Raw genomic sequence first — 13826 nt, 5'->3', positions numbered from 1 at the left:
AAATCAGAGAGATTAGAGCCCACGCAGAGGCATACCGACAATCCTTCTTTCCACGAACAATACGAGACTGGAATAGAAGGGAGAACCAATAGAGGTACTCAGGGTACCCTCCGCCACACACCGTCAGGTGGCTTGCGGAGAATGGATGTAGATGTAGATGTAGAAATGCACACATCTTCACCAGTGGCTGAAAAGTTGCCTGGAGATAAAATTATAGCCAGTCTGGAGCCAGGTGATCCGTAACAGTAAGGGTGGAAGAAGATTTGAAAATCTTAGAATCCATACAAATAATCTATGGAACCACAGAACTTCTCAGCAAGAAGGTAGAAGAGAGAAAGACGATGTTGAAACACCTCTTAAAAAAAGTGTAGAGTCAGGTTTCCTAGCCCTCAGGTCGCTGTAGACATATTTATAAATAAACAAAGCTGTTTAGTTTACTCCTTTGGGCAAGTAAAAGTACCACTGATATCATTTACACAGATACTGAACTTCTGACCATTCATATTCCAGAATACATGGATGTGTGTTTTGACAGTACAGTAATTGTTAAAAGTGCCAGACTAAACTGTGGCAGAGGATGTTGAATATTTCACTTCTATTCTTGAGATTACAATAGAACAACAGGAATATATTTTATTCTTGTGCAGTGTTTTGGTTCCAGTAGGGACTTCTTGCAGTTTGTCACACGCACAAAAACTTGAGTCCAGGTCAACTACCCAGTTTCTCTAACTGTATGTGCATACACATATAATGTTATAATAGTTTAACATGTGTGTGCTTCTCTTTAGTCTGTCTAGAATTGTCATAAATGAACTATAATGGCAAATACTGATTTTAACTCGTTAACGTCTTTCTTTTCCCGTCTGTTAAATACTGTGCTTAGCTTCACCATCTGCAGAAAAATGTTCCAAAATTAAAACTTTGTACTAGATCATTGCCTTTTACATGCAGTGCTCTACACAACTAACCTATTCAGGCAGTACTCAAAAGTTGCCTTCACAGCTGCAAATCTGCCAAAAAGTTTCAGAATGGTGTATATTTCTGTTCCAGAGCAAAAAAATTCACTATAAAAGATACAGCAAAATCCTTTTGAAGAAAAACTTGTTTTAGGTCATACCCAAATTAAAACTGTCGAGAACTGGGGTCAGTGGGAAGCCAGGTTAACAGTGTAATTTTGTATACAGCACTAGTATTGACAGAGTCCAGCTTCAGTATGAGAATCATTAGCAATGTTGTTAGTTGGCACATGAGACTATAGAATAGTGAAAAATACTTCGATAATAGTGCAACAATTTATCGTTTATTACGTGCGGTATGGATTCTTTTAAAGTGAAATCTATAGTGAACCCAGTTGAAACGTGATCTTGTTGGAGCACAAAAAAGACTGATATGCTCCTCTTGAAAAGACTCCAAAAGAAAATTGGGGAGCCAGCTGCCCCAGTCCTGATTCCTCACCATAAATTTTGGTATGCAGTTATATTCACGCTGAAACTTCCTGGCAGATTAAAACAGTGCGCTGGAATGAGACTCGAACTCGGGACCTTTGCCTTTCATGGACAAGTGCTTTACTGCCTGAGCTACCAAAGCACGACTCAAGACCCACCCTCACAGCTTTAATTCTGCCAGTACCTCATCTCCTACCTCCAAACTTCACAGAAGCTCTCTTGCAAGCTTTGCAGAACTAGCCCTCCTGGAAGAAAGGAAATTGTGGAGACATGGCTTAGCCACAGCCTGCGGGATGTTTCCAGAATGATATTTTCACTCTGTAGCAGAGTATGCACTGGTATGAAACTTCCTGGCAGATTAAAACTGTGTGCAGGACAGAGACTCAAACTCAGGACTTTTGCCTTTCACACACTATTCTGCAAAGCAAAAATTTCATTCTGGAATCATCCTCCAGACTGTGGCTAAGCTGTGTCTCCACAGTACCCTTTCTGCCAGGAACGCTAGTTCTGCAAGCTTCCCAGGAGAACTTCTGTGAAGTTCGGAAGGTAGGAGACTAGGTTCTGGTGGAAGTAAAGCTGTTCATGAGTTATGCTTGGGTAGCTCAGTCAGTAGAGCACTTGCTGGTGGAAGACAAAGGCCCCAAGTTCGAGTCTTGGTTTGGCACACAGTTTTAATCTGCCACCAAGTTTCATTTTGGTGCATATACTGTTGCTGGGTGAAAATTTCATTCCGGCATATTCGTGCTCTTTTAACACAGAACATTCTAAATCCATTTCCCAGTCTCTTTTTGTAGTGAAGCCCTTGTACTCAGCATCTTCCTCTCATTGCCACTGTCTCCTCCCACTGCCCTCTTTCTTATCCCATTGTTACTTTCTCCTTTCTGCCACTTCCAGTGTCCTGTCTTCATTCCATTCTCTCACTCTTCCTTACGATGCCGCCTCCTCTGTCACTTTCACACTCTGTCCCACTGCCATTGTCTTTGTCCCATTATTTTGCTCTCTGTTTCTTTCTCACTTACAGTCCGCTGTCATTTTCTTCAACCACCATTGTCTCCTCTCCACACATGTTCCTGCAGATGGTTCGCTAGTGGTTTTGACCACTAGACTGGGAAATTTAACATGTGGATGTAGGGGATGGGGGAAAGAGAGCAAATTTTTCATGTTAAAGTTCACCAGTTTGCAGGGGTCCAGATCACCCAACCCTCTGTGTGGTTTCCACTCATCTCCTTTCCCATTTTCAGTGCTTCCTCTCCGTCTTGCTCCCACTGCTACTATCTCCTTCCATTCTCTTTCTCTTTTATTACCACTTTCTCTCTCCTACCACCACCACTCTCTCTCTCTCTCTCTCTCTCTCTCTCTCTCTCTCTCTCTCTCTCTCTCTCATTCTCTCTCATTCTCATGCTTCCTGCTTGCACTGTCTCTTTGCTACTGTCTTTCAGCACAGAAAAGTGCAAATATGGTCTTATGCCCAAATTTTTTATGAGGAAGATGGAATGAGGATTGAGGCAGGTGGTTACCAGTTTTCTGTTGGAGTCTTTTGAAGAGTAGTTTTTTTGCCCTTTTTCTGTTCTGATGAGCATTTTTCAGCTGGCTCCCCTCTTTTTACCTGTTACAGCAGGATGTGCTGCTTATATGAAACAAATTCTGTAGGTCAGTAAACATTTGACAGTTTATAAATAAACTTCAACACATTTACTTACTTTGACACAAATAATCCAAAAATGCACAACATTATTAGGCTACACCTACGGTACTCCAAAAATATGGCACTTGATTTGTAAGTACAGATAATTTTGCATGACAAAATCATTTCTTGTAAGGTGCTTACACTGCCAGGCAACACAACTAAATAATTTCAGGGCCAAAACAGCCTCTGTAGGTGTCAAGTTCCATTATACGAAGACAGCTCATCATTAAGTTTTATTGATGGCAACAATCCTCACTAAAATATAGTTTGGTGGACTCTGAACCCTTGTGATAACCCCAGACCCTTTCCATGTGTTCACTATGCCAGTTCAAACTACATTTATGCCTCAGATCAGATATTATGTGCATATTTTACAAGCTTAAGTATGATAACTGTGTGAACCTCTGGATCTCGGTAACAGAGAATGATATTGTTTAACATTTCAAGGTTCCCTGAGAAAATCATTTTAAGAACATATGTTAAAAATTCTGACAATTTGCCATGAATAGAAATCATAGAAGTGGCCAGCCCTACAATTGGTACTTTTGGTATACAAAATTCATGGTTTCCACAGATTTCTCAGGAACCACCCTTGAACAAATCGTGCTTTTAGAAGCCATATACGGCCTACCACAGAGTACACCTAATGTAAAAGAACCAACCGATATGCTGAATTTACCAGGTCTAGAGAAGTTTAATATTTAAATTTTGACCCTGTACTGTAAGATAGCTACAATAAGCCCGTTCTTCTGATAGGCATACAAATGGTCACTAGACAAAGGGCTATCCAAAACATTTGACCCCTTTTCTCTGTGATCAATGGAACCAGAGATGTGACTGCTTGAAAAATCACATTTTCGCATGCAGCTTTTTGGAACATAATAGTATCATGCATTATCCTATGTGGACCGATAGTTACAGGTCATTGTTTGGAAGAAACATTTCTGTTGCCATTGAATTAAGTGTTCAAAGAATTTTGTCATGCCATAATTTTTCCCATATTCAGCCAAAAGTTCTTAATTGTAATTGTGTGGTGATGTATGTATTATTGTCCCTTTTAACTTTAGCAAGTCTCTCTCACTCGCTCTCACCTTACAGAACCTGTAATCCTGTTGAAAAGTGAAAAGTGCCCGGAGCTGCATGTATTTACAGATATGTACATAAATATGCTGAAATTGTATTCACTCAGGTACTAAATTGTTAACACTGCCAACAGGTACTACACAATTGTTGCACCAAAGGTTTTGCGTCCTAACTCTGAATACCATGTTGCTGTGAGCACTCAGTTTGTATCGGAGCCATGTGATATAGTGGTAACTGTTGGTGGAAAACAAGATGTGGGCAGCAACTTTGTAACAAGCCAGATGATAACTGTGGAGCCGTACACCACCAGGATTGTGAAGCTGGAGGTATTTGTGTACAGATTTATTCTTTGTAGCAATACTAAATGTAAGAATCTTCCAAACATGAATTCTGTTTTTGTATTATTGAGAATGAATTGTAGAAATAGTGTATGTAAAATTGCAAAAATATTCAGGTATGTCAAGTTATCTTTGCTGTTTGGGAAATTCACATTGTTTTTGGTTGCACACTTTTCTTATTTTATTTCTAAACATATATCAATGGAGATATCATTGGTATAGGCTAGAGAAATGCAAATTATTTTATTTTATTTTTTTAAATTTTTTTTACAGAACCGTAGTATTTAAAACTTTGGTTGTTTTTGGTTGTTTGTAACAAATTGATTATCGCTGTTGCATACTGAAATGTACCAGGCATAATTTTAATATGTTTCTAGTAGTGAATGCCTCATTTAATGTGGAAATTCATTTGTAAATTAACGGTAGCCTACTGACCGTGGGGATAAGCATAAAGGATCAATTGTTATTACTTAAAAGAAAGGCAAGAAATGGTGGAATATGATTTATGAGATTTTTCCAGCACGATTGATAGGTGGTACATTGCTGTTATCCGAACATTGTGGCAAAAACATAATCGTCAGACTGGCTGGAAACTTGAAATCTCACCATCTAAAAGGGGGAGGGTGGACTTCTGATTTTTATTAAGTTTGATCTATTGTCATGCTGAGGTATTAGATGTATCATCTGTGTAATTCATAGTTTGACTTGTGTAATAATTAGTTGATAGTTTTGTGTTTCTAAACTGAAAGTAAGTGCTTTGATTTGATTCTGTTTCAGATAGGAGACTTGGGAAGTGGCATTTACAAACTCATAGTCAAAGGAGAGAAAGGACTGGTGTTTGAAAACTCAACAAATGTTGATTACATTCATAAAAGTTATTCAGTATTTATTCAGACTGATAAAGCAATTTATAAACCTGGTCATAAAGTGATGTTTAGAGCAATAGTCCTAAATTCACACCTCAAACCAAGTGTTACTGGAGCCCTTGATATATATATTACTGTAAGTAACTTATGGCAGTTAATTTATAAATCCTTTTTAGTACCACTATAATAATATTTTCACCAAGCAGTAGAAGAAATTTACTTGTCATAGATTGACTTAAGATTGAAGAAAAGTGTGTTGGAAAAGAAGGAAATAAAAATGGTCATATCCTTGATTTCCAACAGATAAAGGTTGCAAAACTGATAGTGAATAGTAAGCATCACTGGATGAAAAAAGAAAGGCAAAATAAAAATAAAAAATATTAAAAGATTCTGTTGGGATTAAAGTCAAGATGGAGAAGACACTAATGCGAGTGAAGACCAGAAATTTCTGGGGAAAAACAGAAGACTTGTAGAGGATTGACACTTTGTGTAAAGACTGGCATTTTTTAATGTGTTGTATGTAATTAGATAGAAATGCCCTTTATCATGATAACACAATTCACAATATTTTTTTTTCTTTATTAAAGAAAAGAAAGAAGAATGAAATCAAAACCATTAAGTATCAAGGAAGATATGGCGGTACCTTCACTCTTCAGTAAAAAATTATTCACAGAGATTAACATGCAGTAGTAGTGTCCACCACTATGAACCTGAAATAGAAATAATGTAGATATTGAATATACCAAACTGAGTGAATGCCAGAATAGCCTTAACTGTGTTTGCATGAAGCTGTACAACAAATTATTTCTGTCTGTGAGTGACTTGTTCAGTTAGCATTTTATAAATATTTACAAAAATTATTAATCAGCTATTGTGCATAGAAAATAGAAGAATTTTAATAGATGTATCAGTGCACATAGTGTACAAGTACTTTAGTTGCAAGACTCATTGTTGCACCTATTAAATGTGTACTTAGATTGTGTAAATTTATCTATCAAACAATGGAAAAGCCAGTATAGAATAATGGCAGTATTATGAAAAGGCTAGATTGCCACTCGTCATATAGTGGAGATGTTGAATCGCAGACAGGCGCAGCAAAAAGACTTCTAAACTAAACACACAAGCTTTCAGACAGAAGACCTTCTTCTGAAATACACACACACACACACACACACACACACACACACACACACAAATTTCTGCAAGAGCAGTTCACACACATGCCGAGGGCAGGCAGCCAGAGCCAGTGGTCGTGTGTGTGAGGGCCGCGTTTGTGTGACTCTCTCTCTTTCTCTCTCTCTCTCTCTCTCTCTCTCTGTGTGTGTGTGTGTGTGTGTGTGTGTGTGTGTGTGTGTGTGTGTGTGTGTGTGTGTGTGTGTGTGTGTGTGTGTGACATCTACCGAAAGATAGAACTAGAACAGATCACCAAAAGCCTTCCTAGGATGACTCGAGAGGATGAGGGGGACAGGCATCATTTTAAAGTGAATGTGTGTATTGTCTATTTTGGAAGAAGGCCCTTTGGCTGGAAGCTTATGTGTCTAGTAGTCTTTTGTTGTGCCTGGCTGCGACACAACATCTCTGCTGTACAGTGGTTAGCAATCTATCCTTTCCATAGTATTGTAAATGTATTTATGTTTTAAAGTAAACTTGCACTGATTGAGGAAGTTTCTGTTGAGAATGTCTCTGTTGAGAATGTCTCTCAGCTCTCTTTTATTCACACTATTCTGAATGTCTACATTTGTGTCCAGTTTGTATCACTTATTGTCCTGTAACTGTAATGCCACAGAATCTTAAGATGTACATTTCTACAGTTAATGACTGATTTTGGTGCAGGATGGAAGGGGCAACAGAGTTAAGCAGTGGAGGCGTGCCCTCACAACAAAGGGCGTGTTCTCAGGAGAGCTGCAGCTGTCTGAATCTCCAGTTCTTGGAGACTGGAATATTGTTGTCAATGTACTGGACCAGACTTTCAGTAAAACCTTTCAAGTTGCTGAATATGTTCTACCAAAATTCGAGGTCACAATTGATGTGCCCCCGTATGTTACCTTCAAGAATTCCAAAGTGGCAGCTGTTGTGCATGCAAAGTATGTTGTTTCACTTTTGTCCCCTACATGTTTAATGTCACTGTCACAGAAATATTAGTATTTAGATATGTAAAATTACAGATTTTTGTATACTCTTGTTAGATATATCAAACAATTTAAACCCCAGGTTGGAATGTCAACAATGTAAGAAAAGATAGATTACTACTTACCGCAAAGAAGACACGTTAAGCTGCAGACAGGCACTATTAAAAGACACTTACACGTAAGCTTTGGACCAGCCAGAGTTGATGATTGTGTGTGTAAGATGTGCTTGCTTGTGTGAATGAATGGTGTGTTTTTTTCTTTCTTTTATTGATGAAGACTGTTGCCAAAAGCTTATGTGTAACTGTCTTGTAATTGTGCCTGTCTTCAATGTCATGTGTCTCCTTTACAGTAAGTAGCAATCTTATCTTTTCTATCTTTTCCTACATTCTTGTTAGATATATATGTGATAAATAACATTGTTTTTTGAACTCGGAAGCTGTGTTTTATGTATATGCATTTGATTTCTCATTGCAAGTTCTTAATTTGTTAAATAATTCTGTGCAACGATCAATAAGCGTGTTTGATACATTTCTTTTTTTCCAATCATTGTTCATGCTGTGATGGGAGTTTTTCCACAATGTCCACTCCTGTGCACATGTGCAAGTTTGCACACCCTCACCTGCTGCTCTCCCCCCCCCCCCTCCCCCCTTTACAGACACTATATTTACCTATAACTTTTCATAGGAGCAAATAAGCAGCTGTAGTAGAATGTGTCCGAGTGTCTCTTTAGCATGTTTTTTCCCAGACTGATTTACGGACTTCCCAGTAGTGCAACCTGGTGGTTAAACGATTAGTCTGAGACTGCAAATTAAAGATCTGTGGCTCAATCATGTCAGTCCTGCAAGTTTTCTCTATCACTTATTGCTTCCTTTACTTTGTATCTGTAAAGGAAAAAAAATTTTTGCACTTTGTTTGAGTCAATGTTAAACAATGCTTCACCCTAACTGACTGGACATTAGTTTAAAGATCGGAGGAAGCCAGGGACAGATGCCTTGCAGTAGGACCATGCCTTGTGAAGCATTGCTGTGTTCCAACCAACCACTGGGTTGAGGACTGTTTTACTACAGTGAGAGCTGTTAACAAGGGAGACGAAACAAGTGGAGTTGAGACCTATGGGCATCATCATTGTTACTATTCTCCTCACATATCTCTCAGTAAAACTTTCAGTGTAATGTATGTGTGATAAGATAAAGACCTGGCTGGAATATAAGTAATCAAAGGAATAAAAGTGACAACTCACTGTATAATTCAGGTGTTGAATGGTCAATAATCACTTAAATGCAACTGTGTGTGAGAGAGAGAGCGGGGGGGGGGGGGGGGGGGGGGGGTGGGGGGGGCGGTTGATGGAGCTACATTTGTGATTCCATTATAGCATATTCATCTTGTTCTGAAGTCTCAAACTTTAGTATTTGTGGAAATATTGAAAGTTCCAGTCTGATTAAGCACTTTTGTGTGTGAGATTTGAAGAAGGGAGAGCTGATTGTGGATCTTCTGTTTTGTAGGTATACGTATGGAAAGCCTGTGAAGGGAGAGGCAACTGTCACTATGTATCCAAATTATTTCTCATCAATTTTACAACCAGCATTTCAGAACCCTGTGCGAAAAGTTGTGACAATTGATGGCAAAGCAGTGGTGGAATTTGACCCTGCAAAGGAGCTAAAGTGAGTGTACTGTAGTTGTGTGGATTACCATGGTTTTTCACATATGTATGAAGAAATCATTTGTATGGTTACTGATATATATATATATATATATATATATATATATAACTGTCTTGAAATTTCTTTTACAGTCTAAATGATGAATATGCTAGAAATGTCCAGTTTGAGGTTGCTGTTGAGGAAGCTTTGACTGGAAGGAGGCAGAATAACTCCGCACAAGTGACAGTACACAAGTATATGTACAAGATGAACCTTATTAAGACATCAGAGTGCTTCAAACCAGGCCTCAAGTACACAGGATATGTAAGTATAGCTTCACTCTTTAATAAGGTTGTTATTTTAGCTGCATACTTCATTGAATGTAAATTCAGATGACAGCGACCAGTCACTTTCGAAGTATTTTTTTATTTTCATAAAATAATTTTTGACATTTTTAAGGTTCTTCTTCAATTGGATTGAAAAATTGTTATGGAAATAAAGAAATATTTCAAAGTGACTGATTGATATCCATATTTATATTCGATAAATACACGCTCAGGTGGTCTAAAATCTCCTTAATGGGTAAGCTTAATACATACTCTAGGAGAACGTGGCTCTCCCAATCCAGCAATTGGGGAAAACATTGTCTAAAAGTTATATGATATCAACGGCATGTTCAGCTGTGAATGGTGGCCTAAGGTAAGTCCAGTATCAAACCCTTCAAGGAAATATTGCACCTGTGACATTTGTGTTACATAACAAACATGTTTATTTTTATATTTGTAATAATGTTACAAATCTATATATGTATAATCTCAAACAATGGAAAATCCAGGATGGAATAACAATAATATGAAAAGAATAGACTGTTATTACCACTTAGAGGTGGTGTTCAGTGGCAGACAGGCACATTGAAAAAAGATGGTTAGTTATTTGTATTTGTCACTCTTAAGTCCTTCATCACACACAGACAACACAAAATGCACACACATTCGCAACTCTCACACACGTGACCATTTTTGTCTCTGGGTGCTAAGACCATGTCTGTGTCTGAGGTAAGAAGCAGGCTTTGCTAGGGTGGTCAGTAGGGGCTCGGGATAGGGATGGGCTGCAGAGGGGCAAGGCAGGGGCGGAGGAAGATGCTGTTGCTGTGTCTGAGGATTGTGCAGAGACATGGTGTGGAAGGATAGATGAAACATTGGAAGGCTATAATGGGGGCCGGGGGGGGGGGGGGGGGGTGAGATGTAGATAAGGGGAAAGGACTATGCAGGTGCACTGGGAGAATATGAGGCACGTAAGACTGCTGTAGTGGGTTAGGCAGTAGGACAGCAGTGACTAACAAAGGATGAGGCCATGGGAGCTACAGGAATGAAGGATGTGTTGGAGAGGGATTGCTTGTCACTACAGGTGCAATGACTGTGGGTGTCTCAGCTGTTTGTTAAGGGATGTCAAAGTGGAGGTATTGTTGATAGCTGTCAAGTTTGACGGATGGCTCAACCAGACTATAGCCAAGAGGTAAATGGACCACCAAGTTGTTGAATGTGCTGCCACACAGAAGTGTGCTTGACTTCAACGTCTGTGTCACAGCTTGTGCCTTCTGGGTTCTCCTCACTAACACCAGCTTTCCTCTTTGTGCTGGGGTGGGAACTCTCTCCTCAACATATCCTTCCTCCACTAGCACCTGTCCTCCAGCTGCCTATCCCCTTTCCTGCTCCCACTCCAGCCCTACACATACTTCTATCCTACCAGTGCACCTGCATAGTCTTGTCCCTGTCTCTTACTTCTCGCCTCTCCCAACCTGCCACATGCCCCCAGCACAGCCTCGCGAAGATGCTGCACTTTGCAATCCAATATCCTTTGTGTGTGTGTGTGTGTGTGTGTGTGTGTGTGTGTGTGTGTGTGTGTGTGTGTAGAAAAGTAAATACTTTGTACCAATTTTCCTTAAACTTGATGAAATGTTAATCATTGAGAATGTATTACATAGAATGAGAATGAGGTAGGCACAACAAAGAGACTGTCAAACAAGTAAGCTTTTGGCCAAAAAGGCCTTCATTTGAATTAGACAAAACACACACACACACACACACACACACACACACACACACACACACACACACAAGGCCACAGTCTCTGGCTGCTGAGGCCAGACTGTGAGCAGTGGCACATGATGGGAGAAGCAATATGGCATGTGGAGTTAAGGAGGGGAGGGGGGGGGGATGGTCAAGTGCTGCTTGTGGGAGCATTCAGGGACAAAGTGGAGAGAGGGTGGGCAGCTAAATGCAAGTGGGAGGTTAGACAGAGGGCGGGCAGGGTGTGGCAGTGGAAAAGGAAAGAAGTAAAAAGACTGTAAGTGTGTTGGTGAATAGAGGCCGTGTAATGCAGGAGTGTAAACCGAGAAAAGGATAGATGGGTGTAGCACAATGACTAACCAAGGTTGAGTTCAGGAGGGTTACAGGAACGTAGGATATGCCTCAGGGAGATGCAATTCAGAGAAGCTGGTGTTGGTGGGAAGGATCCAGATGGCACATGATGTGAAGCAGTCATTAAAATGGAGAACATCATATAGGGCAGCGTGTTTAGCAACTGGGTGGTCCAGCTGTTTCTTAGCCACAATTTGTCAGTGGCCACTCATGTGGACAGACAGCTTGTTGATTGTCATGCGTACGTATAATGCGGCACAGTGGTTACAGCTTAGTTTGTAGGTCACATGACTGTTTCCACAGGTAGCTCTGCCTCTGATGTGATACGTGATGCTTGTGACCAGACTAGAGTAGGTGGTAGTGGCAGGATGTATGGGACATGTTTTGTATCTAGGTGTATTGTAGGGATATTAGTCATGAGGTGAGGGGTTTGGGAGTTGGGGTTGAGTAAGGATGGATAAGGATATTGTGTAGGTTCGGGGGGCGGTGGAATACTGCTATGGGGGGTGGGGGTTGGGAAAGATAGTGGGTAGAACATTTCCCATTGTCTTACCCACTGTCCTCCCCCACCCCCCCACCCCCCACCACCACCCCCAGACCCTCCACCCCTTACCCCTCACCCCGAATGGTATTCCACTGCCCACTCAAACTATCCAATATCCTCGGCCATCCTTACTCGACCCCTGCTCCCAAACCCCTTGCCTTATGGCTCATATCTATAGATGCAGATGCAAAACCTGTCCCATACATCCTCGCACTACCACCTACTCCAGTCTGGTCACAAGCATTGCCTATCACATCAGAGGCAGTGCTCTCTCTGAAACCAGTCACGTGATCAACACGCTAAGCTGCAACCACTGTGATGCCATTCTATGTGGGCATGACAACCAAAAAGCTGTCTGTCCACATGAATGACCACTGACAAAATGTGACCAAGAAACAACTGGACCAACCAGTTTGCCGAACACACTGCCCAGCAAAACATTCTTCACATGAATGTTGCTTCACAGCCTGTGCCATCTAGATCCTTCCTACCAACATCAGCTTCCCTGATTTGTGCAAGTGGTAATTCTCCCTGTAGTATATCCTATGTTCCCATAACCCTCCTGGTCTCAACCTTCGTTAATCATTGCCCTACACCCACCCTTCCCTGTCCACACTTCGACATTACATAGCTCTCTATTCCACCAATACACTTGTAGTCTTTTTACTTCTCCCTTTTTCTATTGCGCCCACCCTACCCCTGGTCTCCGTCTAACCTCCGACTGCACCCAGATGTCGTACCCTCTCTCTCTCCACCTCGTCCCTGTATGATCCCAGAAGCAGCACTTTACTGTCCCCCAACTCTATCCTGCTATCCCTCTCATCCCTGCCCCAGCTCCTCCTTACCCCCACCACCCAGTTCGCTTCTCCCTTCATGCGCTGCCCCCAGTCTGGTCTCGGCAGCAAGAGACTGTGGTCATGTGTGTGTCTTTTATCTAATTTCGATGAAGGATGTTGTGATCAAAAGCTTACTTTTTCAGCGGTCTTTTTGTTGTGCCTATCTTTTCGTAATATTGTCATTATTCTATCCTGGATTTTCCATTGTTTATTTTTGTTATTGCATAGGATGGTTCACCAGAACCATTTTGTCATTTAATGTTTCTTATGTATTTTTTATGCATATGCTATCTCATCAAAAGTATCTGGACATCCTGGGGGGCATATTGTGTTAGTAGAGAAGCAGTTACAGCAGAATGGTTTGGTCAGAGAGCTCAGTGACTTAGAACATGGACCATTCATTGGATGTTACCAGGGTAAAAAAGATATCAGGGACTTTTGAATCTGTCTAAAGTTCCCCAAGCTGACTGTTGGTGACATGACTGTAAAGTGAAAATGTGAAGGAACAACCACACCTCACATACTGGCGGACAGGAATTGTCGAGCATTGCAGAAGGTGGTTGTAATAAAAATCACATGAATTCTGTGGACAGAGTCACTCTGAGTTCCAAGGCGCTACAAACGCTGCAGCTGGCACAATGACTGTGTGTAGTGAGGTAAAAAGAGTAGAGTACAGTGGTTGAGCAGCTGTTCATAAGCCATGCGTTTCTGTGCTCATTGCTAAGTAATGCTCGAGGTGGTGTAAAGAGTGATGCCACTGGATAGTGAATGACAAGAAATGTGTGACTTAGATTGATGAATCATGCTATGCTCTGTATCAGTCTAATAGAAGAGCTTT

At 40.7% G+C, this 13826-nt stretch overlaps 1 protein-coding gene across 4 annotated transcripts in view; it reads left to right on the top strand.

Annotated features, from left to right (window-relative positions):
• LOC126162796 (CD109 antigen-like) overlaps positions 1-13826 on the top strand; it is a 237194-nt gene that overhangs the window by 128327 nt on the left and 95041 nt on the right. For all 4 annotated transcript variants that reach the window (XM_049919517.1, XM_049919516.1, XM_049919519.1 and 1 more), the window contains exons 4-8: positions 4349-4541; positions 5331-5555; positions 7253-7503; positions 9051-9209; positions 9341-9512. In XM_049919517.1, coding sequence (XP_049775474.1) covers positions 4349-4541; positions 5331-5555; positions 7253-7503; positions 9051-9209; positions 9341-9512 — 1000 coding nt within the window. The remainder of the gene's footprint in view (positions 1-4348; positions 4542-5330; positions 5556-7252; positions 7504-9050; positions 9210-9340; positions 9513-13826) is intronic.

Source organism: Schistocerca cancellata, chromosome 2 (assembly GCF_023864275.1).
Source record: "Schistocerca cancellata isolate TAMUIC-IGC-003103 chromosome 2, iqSchCanc2.1, whole genome shotgun sequence".
Lineage (NCBI taxonomy): Eukaryota > Metazoa > Arthropoda > Insecta > Orthoptera > Acrididae > Schistocerca > Schistocerca cancellata.
Note: the sequence above shows the minus strand (reverse complement) of the source record. Positions and strands in the feature narration are given on the sequence as shown.